The sequence below is a fragment of the Jaculus jaculus genome, chromosome 6 (genome assembly GCF_020740685.1).
Source record: "Jaculus jaculus isolate mJacJac1 chromosome 6, mJacJac1.mat.Y.cur, whole genome shotgun sequence".
NCBI classification, from domain to species: Eukaryota; Metazoa; Chordata; class Mammalia; order Rodentia; family Dipodidae; genus Jaculus; species Jaculus jaculus.
This window is the reverse complement of record NC_059107.1, coordinates 165,971,618-165,989,924: the sequence shown is the minus strand read 5'-3', so window position 1 is coordinate 165,989,924 and position 18,307 is coordinate 165,971,618. Positions and strand designations below refer to the sequence as shown.

The following is an 18,307-nucleotide window of genomic DNA, read 5'->3' as shown; positions in this document are numbered from 1 at the left end:
GTTTACAAGAGCCCCAAACTGGGAATGACCTGACACCCTCAGTGGACAAATGGTTAAACAGTGAAGTAAATCCACACCAATGACTTCTTTAGGAACACATATGCAGGCACAAATGTAGCTGGATCTCAAGAGTATTAGCTTGAATGCAAAAGATAATCTCACCCAGGTGTGGTGGCACACACCTTTAATCCCAGCACTTGGGAGGCAGAGGTAGGAGGATTGCTATGAGTTTGAGGTCAGCCTACAACTACATAGTGAAGTCCAGGTCAGCCTGTGCTAGACCAAGACACTACCTATTGTCACTGCAAACAAATTCCAGATGCATGCACCACCTTGTACGTCTGGCTTTACGTAGGTACTGGGGGAATTGAACTTGGGTCTTTAGGCTTTGTAGAGAAGCACCTTAACTTCTGAGTCATCTCTTCCACTCATATTTTTCTTTTTAAAGAAATATTTGTTTATTTATGACAGACAGGGAGAAAGAGGAAATATGAATGGGTGAACCAGGACCTTCTGCTACTGCAAACAAACTCTAGATGCATGGGTTACTCTTTGAATATGGCTTTACATGGGAACTGGAAAGTCAAACTCAGGCTGTCAGGCTTTGCAAATAAGCACCTTTAACTACTATGTCTCCAGCCTTCATTTATATGGTATTCTTTTTGTTGTTGTTTCTTGAGGTAGGGTCTCACTTTAGCTCAAGCTGACATGGAATTCACTATGTAGTCTCAGGGTGGCTTGAACTTATGGCGATTCTCCTACTTCTGTCTCCCAAGTGCTGGGATTAAAGGTGTATGCCACCACGCCCAGCCATCATATGGTATTGTTGAAATGGCAACAGAGATGGTGGTCAGGTTGAGGGAAGGAGAAGCAGCTTCTGTCTGTGTTGGCATGGTGGTGGACACACTAACTCTCACAGAATTGCATGTACACAAATGTGTAGTGTGGTCTGCTCAGAGTTGGTGTTTGCGTTCATGTGGACCTTCTGGTGCTGATATGGCCCCATAGCCATGTGAGGTGTCACCACTTTGTGAAATCCCCTTGTGTGTTAGAGCTGTATGGAGATCTCCAGCTATTTCAACATAGAAGCCCATGCTCTCACTCATCTCCAGGGGCTAGTAGGACATGAAATGAAGTGTGAACAAATGAGGCCAATAAAAATAGTGGAAAGCCATGGAACCTCTTCAATGAATCACAGAATGAAGATCTAAGTAATTACTGGCTCACTGAATCCAATACCCAATATAAAAAACATACAATAGAGCTGGGCTCATACGGAATGCAAGGATGGTTCAAAACTCGAAGCAGCCTCCATTCACCTATTGCAGAAGAACAGTCACAATGCATGTGATTAGTTCAGCATGTACAGTCAGCATTTAGCAAGAGTGGGCACCAGCTCATTTAGTTGCTTGCCACCTGACAGCATGGCAGTGCCTCGAGGAGACAGCACCTCCATGGGTGGGTTTCTCTGAAGCTGGCTGTCACAATATGTCTTTCTGCTTAGAAAAGGATCTGTTTTTACCCTCTGCGATGCTTGTTTCCTCCAAAGATGCCCACATGCAGAAGCTGGGTTGTGGAAGTTTGTTGCTGCCATATTATCCTCTAGGCACATGTGTGACTTAGCAGGTGGCACCCCCATCTTGGCTCCTGTGTCTGTGAGAGACCCTCAGACCATTACATTGTGTTGCACGCTCACCCTCTGGGGTTCTGGTGAGGCAAACGGATTGATCCAGGCCACAGATGGGTGAGGGCCGCACACAGCCTTCAAGTTCTCCCATGTGGACCCTTTGCCCCTCACGCTGAGATCCCTCTGCAGGCATTAGATTCAGTTGTGTCTGTACAGACGGAATACATTTGGGTGGAGAACATCACAGAGGCCAAGAAGAAGCTGGTCAAGGCCACCAGGAAGAGAAAGATGAGCGAAGGGGGCGGGACAGCATGCTGTGTGTGGTCCACAGACACGGATGCCCAGCAGGAGCAGCAGGTGAAGGCAGCTCAGCATGACGTAGAGCGTGAAGAGCAGGAAGTAGCGCCGGTTGTCCTCGCCCTGGCAGTTGTTGATCCAGGGGTAGTGGTGATCCATCTTGCGGATAAAGCGGTCGCACCCCAGGCAGTGGTGCGCGTGCTCGGGCTTGGCCCGGGTCTGTCAGCACCGTCCGCAGGTGCGAGGCCAGCGCCAGGGCAGCCAGCACGCTGTTGGCCACCCCATAGAGCACGTCCCTGGATGGCAGCAGCAGGTCCCTCAGCAGGACCCACACGGCGCTCAGCACCAGCAGCCATGTGCCCGAGGCAAACACCAGGCCCAGAAGGTCACAAACAAACCAGCGCTGGCACGGGGGCTCTGGCTCCAGGGCTGAGCCCCAGGCTCTCTGTGCATACCTCCAAGTGTGGAATCAAGGGTACAGGACAGAGGAAGCCAGAGTCAGTGCCTAACAAGCCCACAGGATGCCAGAACTCCTATCTACAATCTCAGTGTTTCTGTCCCTTGCCCAGATGTCACTCTCTGGGATGGGAGTATTACATGTCTTGGCTGTGGACTCAGCTGCCTCTGCTTCCCAGTGAGAGAGGAACTCCAGGGAGCTGTTCTTAGATGGAGTATCTTTCTGGTGCTCTGAGTGCATGCCCAATTCTCTGCAATCCTAACCTGTGTCTAGAACCAGCCCACCCTGGGGTGCCCACCTCCTGCCCAGCCTGGCTGTCATATCCTGAGTTCTTTCATAGCACCACTTGAGTCCTCACTTCTCTTTGGGTGAATTCAGGGTCAAGTTTCCAAGAATGCATTGTCAACTGGGCTACAAGTCATTGTCCTGGAGGTTGGCCGTCACCTGGGGGCTGCCATCCAAGCTGGTCAGTTGTCATGGCAACATGAAGATAGCTGAAGGCAGCTCTGTGTGGAGGCCAATTCTGATTATTACCTTTAAAGAAATCTTATTTTCTTTCCTTCCTTCAGGGAATGTTGATTTTTTTTTTTTTTCAAAATAACTTGTGATTCTATTGAAACTATATCAACTCTCTCACACCTGGACCTATGGTCCTGCCCTTATGTTTTTTCTGGTTTGCTGTCTTGCACAAGTTGTGCTTGCTCACCGCTAGGGTTGCTTCCATAGACTGCTGAATTCATGTGGCTGATATTTCTGTGACATTAAGGGAGATTGTATTGTCCTGTATTTTTTAGTTTTTAATATTTAAGAAAATATTTTACTTATTTATTTATTTGAGAGATAGAGTGTGTGAAGGAGGCAGACAGAGAGGGAGAGAATGGGTGTGTGAGGACCTCTAGCCATTGTGAACTCCAGATGTATGTGCCGCCACCTTGTGCATCTGGTTTTATGTGGGTACTGGGGAATCAAACTCCAGTCCTTAGGCTTTGCAGGCAACACCTTAACCACTGAGAAATCTCCTAACCCTGCCCTTTATTTTTGTTCTCTCCTTGTCAGGATGTGGAATTAGATCATTCTTGGCTTCAGATGATCAGAGAAAGGCAGGGTTTCATTCTAGCCCTCTCTAGCTGGCTTTGAACTCATAGCGATCCTCCTCCCTCAGCTTTTCAAGTGCTAGGACTAAGTAGCATTCTGTGGAATGCTTTGGAATAGTTTCTGTTTTACTGCTTGAATGTTTTGAAGTGCTCACTGAAGCTCTGGTTTTCCAAGGTGCCTTCCTGGAATCTTCTCAGTTGCATATTTGCCCATTCAGGTTTTTTACATTCTAAGCCTCTTTGAGAACTTTCACTTTTTCCCCGGAAACCATACATTCTGGACTTCCAGTGTATTCACCAAGCCATCAGGGTCCTCAGTTCCATATGGACATTTTACTAAATATTCACTTGTATGTTAATGTTTTACTCAACAGCAACGCATTTTCCCTCATTCTTCTGTGATTAAGCCTGATTTTTAAATTAAAAAAATTATTTTAGAGACCACGTGTATGAGAGAGAAAGAGGGAGGGAGAGAAAGAGAGAGAAACAAAGAGAGACAGACAGAAAGAATTGACATGCCAGGGCCTCAGCCACTGCAATCAAACTCCAAATGCTTGTGCCACCTAGTGGACATGTGTGACCTTGTACTTGCCTCACCTTTGTGAGTCTGGCTTATGTGGAATCTGGAGATAGAACACAGGTCCTTTGGCTTTGTAGGCAAGCGCCTTAACCACTAAGTCATCTCTCCAGTCCAATTAAGCCTGTTTTATAGCTTGATTAGCCTTGTTTCCCTTTCTGTTGCTTGCAAGAAGGCTGGCTTGTTTGTGCAAAGGTCTGAGGATAAAAGTTCTGCTTTCCAGTAGTGGATGAGTGCCCTTCCCCATGTTCCCTTGTTCTTGCATCTGGGAGCCTGGAATTTCCTCTTGTTTTTTTTACCTGGCACTGTAACATTGAGACCCAGATGTCCCTCAGTCACATCTCACATTTCCCTCACAGAGCTCATCTTTTGTCTTACTGCCCAAAATTTTGATTTCCTGTTTAAACAGGGAACTATTTATGCATGTGTTTTGAACTGCATATAGCTGGATTTTTAAAAGTATATTTTATTTATTTATTTATTTGAGAGAAAGAGGGGAGAGAGAGAGAGGAGAGAGAGAGAGGGGATAGGTGCATCAGGGTCTCCAGCCACTGAAGACGAACTCCAGATGCATGTGCCCCCTTGTGCATCTGGGTTACATGAGTCCTGGGGAATAGAACCAGGAAACTTTGGCTTTGCAGGCAAATGCCTTAAGGGCTAAGCCATCTCTCCAGCCCTAGCTGGATATTTTAAAACACTTTTTATTGTCTTAGTCTTTCTGATATTACACAGACAATGGAACATATAATTTATCTCCTCTGGATTTATTATTATTTTTTTATCCTGCCACCTTATTTGTGATTAATATTTGCAGATATTTCATGTATTTTAGGGGAAAGACATGTGCATGCTTATTAAACCAACCTTATTAATCATATGGTTTGTTTTCTACTGCTTCATCATTTATGTCCATTTTGACTAAGTTGTGGGTTAATTCTTTTACCATAGTTGTTTTTTTGTCAAAGTTGAAATTATTTTTATTTCTCTTTTATTGAGCATCATGGAGTCAGGCTCAGTATTTGGGTTGTACATTTGTCTCCATGAAGTCATCTGTCCTTCCCCTACTTGCTGCTTTTGCATGAGTGTGTCTTGTATCTTCTCCTACGGTCACTGAGGCTAGAATGAGATCAGCGCCCCAGTGACCCACTTTCTCCAGAGAAGTCACACCTCCTAAGGGCTCCATAACCTCTCCAAGCAGCACCACCAGATGGCAGCCTGTAGAGAACATTTCTATCTAAACCATAACTCCGCCCACCTTGTTTAGTTTGCATTCATAGCATTAGATTCTTATCCCCTGGTATTATATTGCCATGTGCTCTTAGCAAGTTGGGTTTTTCTTTGCAACCCGGGCCTCTGGGTTATGGTGGGCCTCCCTTCAGGGCTCAGGGGCTAATGACAGCTGCAACTTGTATTGTTCCTCCAGAGACCCCGAGTCTCACACTCTGAGTGTTGTCACTCCCTTCTCTGGGGTGGAATTCTGGCCACAGCAGTGACCTCATCAGCTTCTCTCTTTGGTCTCCTCCTCATTCTGAGTTTCTTGCTCTACAGTGCCAGCCATGAAGATGGGCATTTCTGCCTGAGGGGAAGACGCACAACCTCTCTGAGAGATTCCTGGGGCCTGGATTTGTCAGGGTGGGTTGGTAGACCAGATGGCCCTCCCCTTCAGGTCTGGTTTCTCTGAATCAGTGGGAGAACTGTCCACTGGAGAGCAACATGCACTGTTGGTTTCATCATTTTCAAGGTTAGAAACTTGCCTTCTCAGACAAGAGAATCAAGCTCAGTAACGGAAAAGGATTTCTGAATATGTGAGTTGTCTGACCACACACAGCTGGCTCTGCTCAGAGACATGTCTGGGACATAAATATGTATTTATGAGGAAGGATGTTCACCATAAATCACTTATAAATAATTTCTCAGGAATGAAAATACCCAGGAATTGGGTTTCTTCTGCTGTCTGTGGGCTTCCAAGCATTCCAAAGCTGCTGACTGTGTAGAGACATGTGAAATATTTATGTGTTGATGCACTGTGGACTCTGTCTACCTGATGTGTTTGCAGAGCATCTGGTCCACAGAGCCAGACCTCATTCTCCAAGGATGACCAAGGTCAGTGGTTGCAAGGAGAGGGCAGGGCCTGCAGGTGGGGAGACTGAGGCTAGGAGAGATGGATGGAATTCCCCAAAGGCCTTGAAGTAGTAAAACGTAGCTCCAAAGAGATGGAGAACTTGGGACCTGGAGGTGTCTCACCCACAATGGGCAGCCTGAAGCCCAGTTGGACATGGACAGCTGCTGCTCCTGCACCCCATGGGTCCCTGAGGGAGGCTGCTGTGCCTCTCTGGGCTGGAGTACACTTGTACTTGGCTGGTGATGCTGATCCTCACTCTGCCTCAGGAAGGTGCCTTGAGGGGTGGGTGATCTGCCTGGGCTCTTGAGTTTCTTGCAATGGTCCCACCTGACTGCAAGCTCTTTATGGGTTCTGTCACTTGCTCTCCCCTAATCTCCCTGTACAGCACCAGCTAACACATGGACTCCCTAGTCAGCTACATGCTTGTTCCCATCCCTATCCCAGGGCTAACTTTGGGACACAGTGTAGCCTCTTGGAGGGACATGGTTGTCTTTCCTTCACAGGCTTCACAGTCAAGCACTCATAGGACTGGGAACTGTGTCACAAAGGCAGTCTTTTTGTTTTGGCGATTCCTGCAGACAACAGGGAGCCACGGCGAGGACAGCTCAGGTGACATAGCCCTTCTTTCCCTATGAAGTTGGATGTTCTGAGAAGGGCCCATCTCAGATGCTGGACATCAGCTGGGAGACCTCATCAGGATCTGGGCAAAGGTTATCAAGGGCTCAACACTGGTATGGAGTGCAGTCAGGCTGGGGACGGAGGTACAGATGGCGATGGCACCGAGTAAGGTAAAAGCAAGGACTCAGGAGAGGTAGGGAAAGCATTTGCACAAGTGAGCGTCCAGGATGTACCTCAGCTTGTGAGCCGTGGTTCAGGAGAGGGGAGGGTGGCACTGTAGCTGTGTGGCTTGAGGGCATGTGGGCAGAGGTGCTGAAAGGCTCTGTGAGGCTAAGTGGGACATACAGATAGAGAGAGGCCGCTGGAACAGTGGATGGAGGCTCTGATGGGTAGATGGGATCACCCCAGTGGGTGAATGGGGTGAATGATGGGTAGAGACCCTGAAGATCCTGAAAGTTGATTGCTGCACCCCCAGACTGTGAGGGGAGAAGCGGACATATCTTCAGTGGGCAGCTCCTGGTATATTTGAGGTCATTCCTGGGACATATTCTCAGGAAAGAACTTTATGTGTAAATAGTGTGGATTTTTTTTTTTTTTTCGAGGTAGGGTTTCACTTTAGCCTAGGCTGACCTGGAATTCACTCTGAAGTCTCAGGGTGGCCTCAAACTCACAGCAATTCTCCTACCTCTGCCTCCCGCATGCTGGGATTAAAGCATGCACCACCATGCCCTGCAATAGTGTGGGATTTTAAAGAATGCTTTGACGATTGTCCAGTTTCTCTCTAAGAGGCCACCCTTCCCCTCGGTACTCCAGGCACAGGTGAGCCAGCACCATCCCACCCCAGCCCACGTGGACAGTCATCATAGTCCTGTAAATCCCACTGGGTGGGAAGCATGCAGCTTCCTGTCTGTCTGTTGATGTTTGGCTCTAGCAATGACTAGCTGCATCTCCTTTCCTGAAACTCTGCTCCCGGGTGAGGACAGCTTACACATTTTGTCCATGGATTTGTGACTTCCTGTGAGGGGCATGAAGGCTTCCTTCCATGTGGAGGCCTTAGCCTGGTTTGCCAGCTCTGGTGTGTGGCCTCTGTGGAACAGAGCCGGCTCTGCACCTTTGCCTGTGCATGGCAGCATAGTGTGTTAGCACCTTTTCCCTGGGGAGGGGTGTGGTGTGGAGGGGAGAAAGGATGGTTGCAGCTCCCTCCTGTCCTCTATTTTTGATTTGGAGCCCAGAGACATGAGCACTTCCCTAACATCCACGGTTGTAGACCATGGCTGCTGGAGTGGAAACTTCAGGCTAACCTTTAGCTGCCACTGTTTCCTGAGGAGGCCAAAATGAACGTGTATGTGGGGAGACAGGCTAAGCAACCCCTCTGTTCCAGGCTTGGTGTATGGGGGAGACAGGCTAAACAACCCCTCTGTCCCAGGCTTGGTGTGGGGGAGACAGGCTAAATAACTCCTCTGTCCTAGGCTTGGTGTGTGTGTGGGGGGAGACAGGCTAAACAACCCCTCTGTCTCAGGCTTGGCTATTGAAATGTCCCTATCTTCTCATTGTCCAATTTGAACATGAAAGGATCTTCAACCAACTGGTTGCTAATGTTTGAATTAAATAAATGAAACAAAGTAGAAACACTGCAGAGGTCTAAGTGACCTGCTCACGTGGCACACAGATTGGACTTTAAAAGAGCATTCAGATCAATCAAGAGACAAGCCAGCTGTGAGTGATGGCTCCTCCTGTGGCTTCCTCCCACCAGTGCATAGAGAGTGTATTAAGCTGGTGCACACTCACACTTCCCAGTGCGTGCATGCACACACACTGGTTGATTGGTACACACACTCACACACACACTGCCCAGTACATAGTCACAGCCTCTGTATGCCCTTCCCCCCCAGCCTCAAAGAGCCTTTCTGCAGTTCTGCTCACAATGCTGATGCCATACAGCCCCATTGCTGCTCCCTGTCTTGAAAGAAAAAGAAAATTTTCCAACAAACATCAGCTCAGGTGTGGCTTGTACTGCCCAAGTTATCTGCCTTTCCTCTAAGGCAGGTCAGCAAAAGGGAGCAGTGCAAGTGCCTCACTGGACAGCTGCCCTGGCTGTCCACACCTGCAGCCTGGCCATCTCAGGGAGTGGAGGACTGAGGCTTTGTGAGTGTAACTCTCCTCTCTGAGGGATCTGATCACCAGACCCAGAGGCAGGGTGCACCCTTGTGGGTGACCAGAGGATGGTCTGTAGGCTGATGCTGAGATGACCTAACCTAAGCTCCAGCAGGTCTCTGCATCAGTGGCCCAACCGCACATGAACACAGCCTTTGTAGTATATGTGAGTATGGCGTGACTGTGAGTGCATGTGTGTGTGCAGGGGGAGCATACATGCAACTGTATGTAGGGCTATATTGAATGAGTGTTAATGCATGGAATATGTGTGCACTGGACACTATGTTTTTGGGCGATGTGCCAGTGTAGATTGGACAACGTGCAGTTGTTTTGGGGTTGTTGTACAAGTGAGCCCCTAGTTTGAGCCTTAGCTTCTCAGACATGGCTGGGGAGAGGGGAGGAGCAGCAATGTCTCTTGATTGACACACACTGGCCTTGACTTTAAGATCCTTCTGCCTCAGCCTCCTGAACAGTGGGATTACAGGCATGTGCCACCACACCTGGATTGAAAGGATTTTTGTTTACTTTTCAAAAGCGTGTATGTGGTATGTGTATAGTGTATGCACATGAATGTGTGTAGATGTGCATGTCCTGTGGGGAGGCCAGAGGAGAATGTCAGGAGTAGTCCTCTATTGTAATCTTCATGATATTTCTTTGAGCAGAGTCTCTTGCTGAGCCTGGAGTTATCATTTCTTTTAGTTTGGTAGTTAACTAGTGAGCCCCAGCTATTCTGTCTCTGCTCCCCTGGGGCTGGGATTACAAGTGTGTGTGTGTGTGTGTGTGTGTGTGTGTGTGTGTGTGTGTTTTCACACACCCAGCTTTTTACATTGGTGTTGAGGATTGAACTCATACTCTAACACCTTCCTAGCCCATACTTTTCTTTTTAAACACTGAATGTCATGTTTTATTTGTGTGGTGCTCAGAAAATAAAAGTACATTACACCTTTTATTATGCTAGCTAATTAAAATCTTGAAAATATGTGATTTAAATATTTTACTTTAAAAAATTTGTTTATTTTTAGTATTTGAGAATGATATAGAGAGAAAGGGAGAGGGAGGGAGAGAGAGAGAGAGAGAGAGAGAGAAAGAGGGAGAGAGAGAATGAATGGCTTACGTGGGTATGGGGGAATCGAGCCTTGAACCGGGGTCCTTGGGCTTCACAAGCAAGCACTTAACTGCTAACCCATCTCTCCAGCCCCCGATATTTTACTTTTTAGAAAAATATTTATTTATTTATTTGACATAGAGAATGAGGGAGAGAGAGAGAGAGAATGGGTGCTCCAGGGCCTCCAGCCACTGTAAACGAACTCCAGATGCATGTGCCCCCTTATGCATCTGGCTAACATGGGTCCTGGGGAATCGAATCTAGGTCCTTTGGCTTTTCAGGCAAATGCCTTAACTGCTAAGCTATCCCTCCAGCTGTAAATATTTTACTTTTTAGTCTCCCATGGTCAAAATTTTACTTTTAAAGAATTGAACAAGACTTACTTTACACATCTGATGATATATTCTCAAAGAAACATACAAGTTTATTTATTTATTTGAGGCAGGGTCTTGCTGTAGCCCAGGCTGACTTGGAATTCACTGTGTAGTCTCAGGCTGGCCTTGAACTCACAGCCATCCTCCTACCTCTGCCTCCCAAGTGCTGGGATTAAAGGTGTGCACCACCACACCTGGCCAAATTTATTTTTAATTGGTATACACAGTTATAGGGTTCATTATGGTATTTTCATTCATAATTTCTGTCTATCCTCTGCCCTCACTATTCCCCCACCCCCTTGTATCTTTCTAGTCTTTGTAGTTTCCTTTTCATTTCCACATCACATGTGTTCTGTTATCCATCCCACCTTCCTCAAACCTTTTTACTCTCTTGTGGTCCCTTTTCTAATGAAGGAACATGCATTATTTAAGCGATCTTGTCTATTTGCTCACAGGTAATTTTCACATCCATCCTGTAAGTCCTAACACAAAGAAGCAGGCAGGTGTAGAGAGACAGTGAGTGGATCCCTGTCACCCAGGCGGAATGGGCATTCAGTGCCACAACTCAGCTGGACATTGAAAACAAAGCTACAGGAACATAAAGCACATGTCTGTTTCATCCTTTTCCTGAAGTTAATTCATTCCCTGACGAGAACTTCAATTAGTGAGTATTCAACCAAAGCCAAGCACTGGGACATTATATTTTCTTAACTTAAAATTGATGCTGGTAGTGAGATGCAATCTCTGAATGCTCAATTTCCCACGGCACTTATACATACCTCCAGCTAAGGCCAGCAAATGAATTTCGAATACCATGGGGATAGGAGGATAATTTTTATAATTTGGGAGACTTCTCTTTGTTTCACATTATGCTTTCTTTTCCTTCCTCCCTCCTTCCCTCTTCCCACCTTCCTTCTTTCTTCCCTACCTTCCATCTTCCTTCCTCTCTCCCTTCTCCCTCCCTCCCTCTCCTTGTGAGTTTAGAGGATCTCCAGGAGGGCGTCCCACTTCATGTCTGTCGCTGTTTTGTGAGGGAGGCAGAACAGCCTTAGTAGCTCCCCGTGTTTCACGTTAGCTTTGTTTCCCCTCCACCTCCGTCTCACCCTGCTTGGACTGCTACCAGTGAGGGACAGCATGTGGCAGGTGGGCAAGGGCTGGGCTGACAGGATGGCTGTGATGTGAGGGTCGCAAAGACAGAAAAGTATGTGGATGGAGTGTTGGTTGAGGCCTCCTTCTGGCTTGCTGCCAACTGTTGTGTGACTTTTTGGGGAGATGTGAACAATTGTGTCTTCACCCCAGATAGAGAACCAAAGACATCTGGCTCTATCTGGGTCTTCATGGCTTACAGCCAAACTTTCCAGAGGGTGAAAGATCATACATTTTCCTTAGCTAACGGACTGGTTGATAGAGATGGTGAGACTTCCATACTGTGTCTTCCCAGCAGAGGGCGCTGCAAGAAGCTGCCAGCTCTCTTCTGGAAACTTTATTTAAGTGTGTGTGTGTGTGTGTGTGTGTGTGTGTGTGTGTGTGTGTGTAATGCACCAGAATATTTCGACATCAGATGCTTGCATCACTTTTTGTGTTTTGCTTTTATGATGGTGCTGGGGCATTGAACCCAGGCCTGCAGGCGTTGCAAGCATCTTTAAGGACTGAGCCATCTCCCCTTTGTTTTGAGCAAACTAATTTAGCTTGGAAAATGCTATACAAATGTTAGATAGTAGTGTTGATTGATTTCAGATTTTTTAAGAGTTACAATATAATGTTTTTTCTTTTTGAGGCAAGCCCAATAGACTGGCTCTTTTTTTAATGTGAGAGAGTGCCTTAACCTCTAAGCTATCTCTCCAGTCCACATATAATGTTTTAGCTATTCACATTTAGTTATTATTATTTTTACTTTCATGTGTGTGTGTGAATATGAATGGGGACATGCATGCAGCAGGGTGCATCTGGATGTCAGAAGGATAGACTAGGGTGTTGGGCCTTTCCTTTCACTTTGAGGCAAGTTCGCTTGTTTTGCTGCTTCCCTTGAGCTTTGATGCTGTCTTTGCACCCTTTTGCCATAGGAGTCTTGCGAGTACAGATACACATGCTACTTGCATCTGCCTGGACATGGGTTTTAGGGATCCAGACCTCAGTTGTCAGGTTTGTAGAAAAAATGCTTTTAACCACTGAATCATCTCCTCACCCTTATTTTCATTTATTTATTTTAAATTTATTTTATTTATGAGAAAGAGAGAGAGAGAGAGGGAAGGAGAGAAAGAGGCAGATAGGCACGCCAGGGCCTCCAGCCACTGCAAACGAACTTCAGATGCATGCATAACCTTGTGCATCTGGCTTATGTGGGTCCTAGGGAATTGAACCTGGGTCCTTTGACTCCAGCCCTAATTTTATTTTATTTTATTTGTTTTCAATGAAGATGTTTTATTTAGCTTTCTTTTATAAATGAAATAGTTACTAAAAGTCTTTATTAAAATACATTAACAGGGGCTGGAGAGATGGCTTAGTGGTTAAGCGCTTGCCTGTGAAGCCTAAGGACCCCGGTTTGAGGCTTGGTTCCCCAGGTCCCACGTTAGCCAGGTGCACAAGGGGGCGCATGCGTCTGGAGTTCGTTTGCAGAGGCTGGAAGCCCTGGTGCGCCCATTCTCTCTCTTCCTCTATCTGTCTTTCTCTCTGTGTCTGTCGCACTCAAATAAATAAATAAAAAATTAAAAAAAATACATTAACAGTATGTCTTCAATCTAACGCCTTTTAAAAAAATATATTTTATTTGAGAAAGACAGACAAGAAAGAATATGGACACACCAGAGCTCTGCCACTGTAAACAAACTCCAGACATGAATGTCATTTTCTGCATCTGGCTTTACATATGTACTGGGGAATTGAACCCAGGCCATCAGGCTTTGCAAACAAGTGCCTTTGGCTGCTAAGCCATCTCTCTGGCCCAAATCTGAGTTTTAAAAAGAGTTTAAATGTAAGCATTAGCAACTAGAATTTTAAGTATCTGGAAGTTGTGGGAAAGCTCTAAAACAATTTTAAAACCTATTTGAAGCTGGATATGGTAAGGCATGTCTGTAAACCTAGTACCTGGGTCAAGGCAGGATGAGGAGTTTAAGGCCAGCCTGGGCTACGACAGAACAATGGGTCAGTCGGCACACGACCCTGTCTCCAAACAAATGTCAACCTGTTTGATTTATAAACACTCCTGACATTGTTCTGGGTCCCTAATTTAACTGTGTCACTTCTAAGGAAAGACATTCAATTTTACAGTTCATTTCTTTGGGCTCGAACATCCTGCTTTTACAGGTCAGGAGACATACACAGACCAGAATCCTCATGGTGTCTGCTGTGATGGGATAGCTGATGATGTAGACAAGAACAAAGAACTACAGGACAAGTGGGAATAAAGACCAAAAATAATAACTTAAGTGCTGGCTGTGGTGGTGCACGCCTTTAACCCCAGCACTCGGGAGACAGAGGGAGGAGGATCACCAGGAGCTCGAGGCCACCTTGAAACTATATAGTGAATTCCAGGTCAGCCTGAGCTAGAGTGAACCCCTACATCAAAAATAATAAGTGTGATGGAGAATGGAATTTCAAAGGGGAAAGGTGGGGGAGGGAATTGCCATGGGATATTTTTTTATAATCATGGAAAATGTTAATAAAAATTTAAAAAAATAATTAAAAAAATAATAAGTGACCTTTACTATACACTATACACGTACATATGAACAAGAATAGTATGGGGATATGTGACCAGCTGAGCATGTTAAGGAACAAGGACTAAGGCCTGAAGCCGGTCTCAACAGTTGATAATGCAGCAAACAGAAACCTTTCTACAATCAACAGGAACAGTTGTGTAAAGTGTGTAAAGTTGTGCATACTTGCGGCTCTTGAACTTGAAGACTAATATGTGTAAAATGGACTTGCCCTGTGAATTATATTCAAAACACACCTAAACTAAAAAGTCTTAGGGTCGGGCGTGGTGGGCGCACACCTTTATCCCAGCACTCGGGAGGCAGAGGAAGGAGGATCACCGTGAGTTCGAGGCCACCCTGAGACTCCATAGTGAATTTCAGGTCAGCCTGAGCAAGAGTGAGACACCTACATCGGAAAAAAAAAAGAATCTTACGTACTTAGAAATGACCATCTTAAAAATACAGGATAATAAATGGTACAACAGTAGTATTAAATAAAAGTAATAAAGCAAGTTATGTCCCGATGGAACAAAAGCATAGCACTTCTCAAATACTAGAAACAAACTCATTTTTTTCTTGGTCTTGAAAAATTGTTTTCCAAATGGTTAGGAAAAATGGATGCCTTCTGCATTGAATCCATGTAGCAAACTGATAAAGTCATTTATGTCCATGGAACGGGCCCGCTTGTCACTAAAACCTGTGCTGGTTAGGATCTGCTGTATTTTATCTGCTATGCTGAAATCTTCGGGTACTGTAGTATTGTTCATTGAACAGTGAATTCTGTAATTTTTTTCCAACAGCTGTTGTACTGCACTTGATTTGAACCCAGCAGAGAGTGTCTTGTTCTTCCGAACAAAAGTGATTCTTACTAAACCATCCCATTCCTGAAAATTGATAGGTGGTGGTGGGTTCTTTGGTTCTATCCTTATAACACTGGACTCCACCTTGGGTGGTGGTCTGAAATTATTCTTCCCAACCTTCATTAGATGGTCCACTCGTGCCAGCAGCTGTGTATTAATCGAGAGTCTGCAGTATAATTTATCTCCAGGTTTTGCATCTAGGCGGAGAACAAATTCTCTTTGAAACATAAGTACAGCACATCTGAAAAAAGGCCGGGGCAGCAACAGATCTGGAGCTGGTTCGCAGCAGCAAGAGTCGTGGTGTACCCATATACTCATTCAGCCTCTCAAGTAAATTAGTAAACATTTAAAAAAAATGAGGGCTGGAGGGATGGCTTAGCAGTTAGGGCACTTGCCTTTTTTGCTTTTTCCAATAATTTTACAGTCATGTTGCCAGTTCCAGGCCCAACTTCCAGCACCACATCAGTTGGTCTTAAAGCAGCCTTATCAATAATACTGTTGACAATTAGAGGATTTTTCAAAATGTGCTGCCCAATCCCTGTGTTGAACATGAGTCCTTGGGCATCTCCGAAGAGTGGACAGTGAGCACCGCCAAGTGACAGAGCCCGGGACGCGGCCTCCCAGCACGTGCCAGCAGGCCAGTGCCGCCACCGCCCGTCCCTAATTTTATTTTTTAATTGGCATACAAAACAACAAGTTTCCTTATGACATCTGCTCTCAGCTGCCAGTGCTTCACCACACCACACCTAATTCATCCCAGAACCTCCAAGGCCTCCCCAGCCTGGTTCGTGAGCATGCGCAGGGCTCTTCCCAGTCATCGAACCTGCTGGCTTCTCCTTGGAGCCCCAGGATTGCAGTGCAGTCCCCAGGAAAGTGCTTTGTCATAGGAAATTCCCTCCTGAAGCTCACTGTACTCTTTGCTGTTTGCATCTCCACAAATGTCCAACATTTGGAACCTCAAGAGCCATCTGTGTCCTGGGGGTCCATTTGTAACTTGGGGAGTATACCTGAGCCACCACCAGTCAGACAAAGCTTCTCATTGTACTGGAGTTCGCCAGTTAGGCTAGACTGGCTAGCCATTGAGTCCAAAGGTCTGACCTTTGAAGTTGGACTGAATGCACGTGCATCATGGGGTGGCCACGAGCCTATGGGGGCCAGGGACGGAGTGTTGTGGCTTAACTGTGAAAGTTCCACTATAGGCGCATGTGCTTGCATACTTGGGCTTCATCTGGTGAACCTATTTGAGAAGGTTGTGGAACCTTATGAGGTGGAGCCTTGCTGAAGGAAGCAGGTCACCTTGAGGTTTCATAGTCTCCCCTACTTCCTGTTTGCTCCGTGCTTCCTGCCTTCCAATGTGACCAGCTCTGCTGCAGGCTCTTGCCACCATGAAACTTCCCCTTGAATCTCTAAGCCAAATAAGCCCTTTCTTTCCTTAAGTTGCTCTGGTCAGGTTTGGTTCACAGCAATGGGAAAGTAACTAATGCAGCCTATCTCCACTTCCTCAGTGCGTGGGTTACCGGGGTGTGACACCACACAGGCACTTCCACTTGGGTTCTGGAGATCAGACTTAGGTCTCCACGCTGGTGAGGCCAGCATGTTACTGAAAGGAGGACACTTGCTTTTAAAGGACTGTCATAACCCGCTCACAGAAGCTGAACAATTATAGCTCAGGAAATTCGGCCTTGTTTATGTCTTTTTGGACCTCATGTTAGCTGGAGCCCCCTTCCCGTCCCTGCCCTCGCCCCGTTCATAGACAGGCAATACTCTGTTTGGAGAAACATGGAGCATCAGGGTTTCAGGATAATTGGTGAGGAGTGTTTAGTGCTACCAAAAGATCTTGTTCCAGACCCAAGGCTGGGCCTGTCCTACAGAGAATTTTCCTCATGACACTCTTGATTTCCTGTCCAGTTAATGATCAGAAAGTGAGGGACCAAGAACTGATAGGCCACTACTTGCTTTTCTGCCTGCCCAGGCTGCCAACTGCAGGAGAGGTTCCATTGTGCACCAGCTCCCAGCCCCTGCGGTCTGTCATCTCCACAGCGGTACACTTTCCGGAGAATTATGTCTTTTCAAAGGCTTTCGGAAGTGACTGGATACTGGATACTTCAAGCGCGGTGGGAAGCTGAGTTTCAGTGTTTGAGTAAATTATGATTATTTTTAAATATATATTTAAATATATTTTTATTTATTTATAAAAGAGAGATGGTGAGATAGGGAATGGGCATGGTGGGGCCTCTTGTCAGTGCAAGCAAACTTCAGAGGCACGAGCCGCTTTGTCATCTGCCTTTGTGTGGGTACAAGGTAATTGAACGCATGCTGACAGGTTTTGCAAGCAAGCGCCTTTGACTTCTGAGCGTCTCCCCAGCCCAGGCCACTTTTTTTTGTGTGTATGTAGATGTGTATGGAGTGTGTATGCCATGTCATGGTGCATGTGTAAGGTCTGAGGACACCCTTGGGTGTTGGTCCTCTCCTCCCTTGCTGGAGACAGAGCTGCCCTTGTTTATGCTGCTGCGTGTGTACCAGAGCCCATGAGCTTTCAGTTCTCCTGGCTCTGCCTCCCATTGTTGTACGTGCATGGGATCACACATGCATGTGCCAGTTTGTGTCAGGCTTCACACAGTGTGCTGTGGAATTGACCGCTGGCCTGTTCTCGCCTCAGTACATTGTGTTTTCAGCATTTTCTTTCCCCTTCATATACTGTGGCTATTGGCTCTGTTTATCTAATTTCTTTGGGTGAAAATGAGTTTTCACTTTGCGTGTATGTGTGTGCTGTGTGTTATATGCACGTGTGTGTAGATGTGTGTACCTCGTGTGTGTGTGGGCACACACATGCACACACACACACACACACACACACACACACACACACACGCGGGGAGGCCAGAGGAGAAATCTGGTGTCCTCTTATCATCTTATCACTCATTTGCATATTTCTTTCCTTGTAAGTGAGTCTTCCTCACAGCCTGGAGCTTCTGTCCATCAGAGAGTCCCAGTAATTCTCTGGTCTCTGGGTTACAGATGTCTATGGCCACGCTCAGCTTTTTACATGTGTTCTGGGGAGTCAGACTTGACTGGTTGTGGTCTAAGAGGTTCTCATGATTCAGTAACAAGTGATCTTAATATCTGAGCCATTTCCCCAGCCCCAGTTCTCACTTAAAAAAAATTATCAGGCTGGAGAGATGGCTTAACGGCTCAGTGCTAGCCTGTGAAGCCTAAGGATCCTGGTTCAAGGCTTGATTCCCTAGTATCCAGGTAAGCCAGATGCACAAGGTGGCACATGCGTCTGGAGTTTGTTTGCAGTGCCTGGAGGCCCTGATGCGCTCATTC

The 18,307-nt window shown here is 46.3% G+C and overlaps 1 protein-coding gene and 1 pseudogene across 1 annotated transcript; both read right to left on the bottom strand.

The window, feature by feature from the left end:
• Window positions 1-1,666: 1,666 nt before the first annotated feature.
• LOC123461558 lies at window positions 1,667-2,621 on the bottom strand (annotated as a pseudogene).
• A 12,104-nt stretch (window positions 2,622-14,725) lies between these two features.
• Window positions 14,726-15,532, bottom strand: LOC101597551 (probable dimethyladenosine transferase). Its single transcript, XM_045153500.1, is given in 2 exon segments — window positions 14,726-15,318; window positions 15,321-15,532. Coding segments are annotated over 2 exon segments (804 nt in total). The 5' UTR covers window position 15,532.
• Window positions 15,533-18,307: the final 2,775 nt, after the last annotated feature.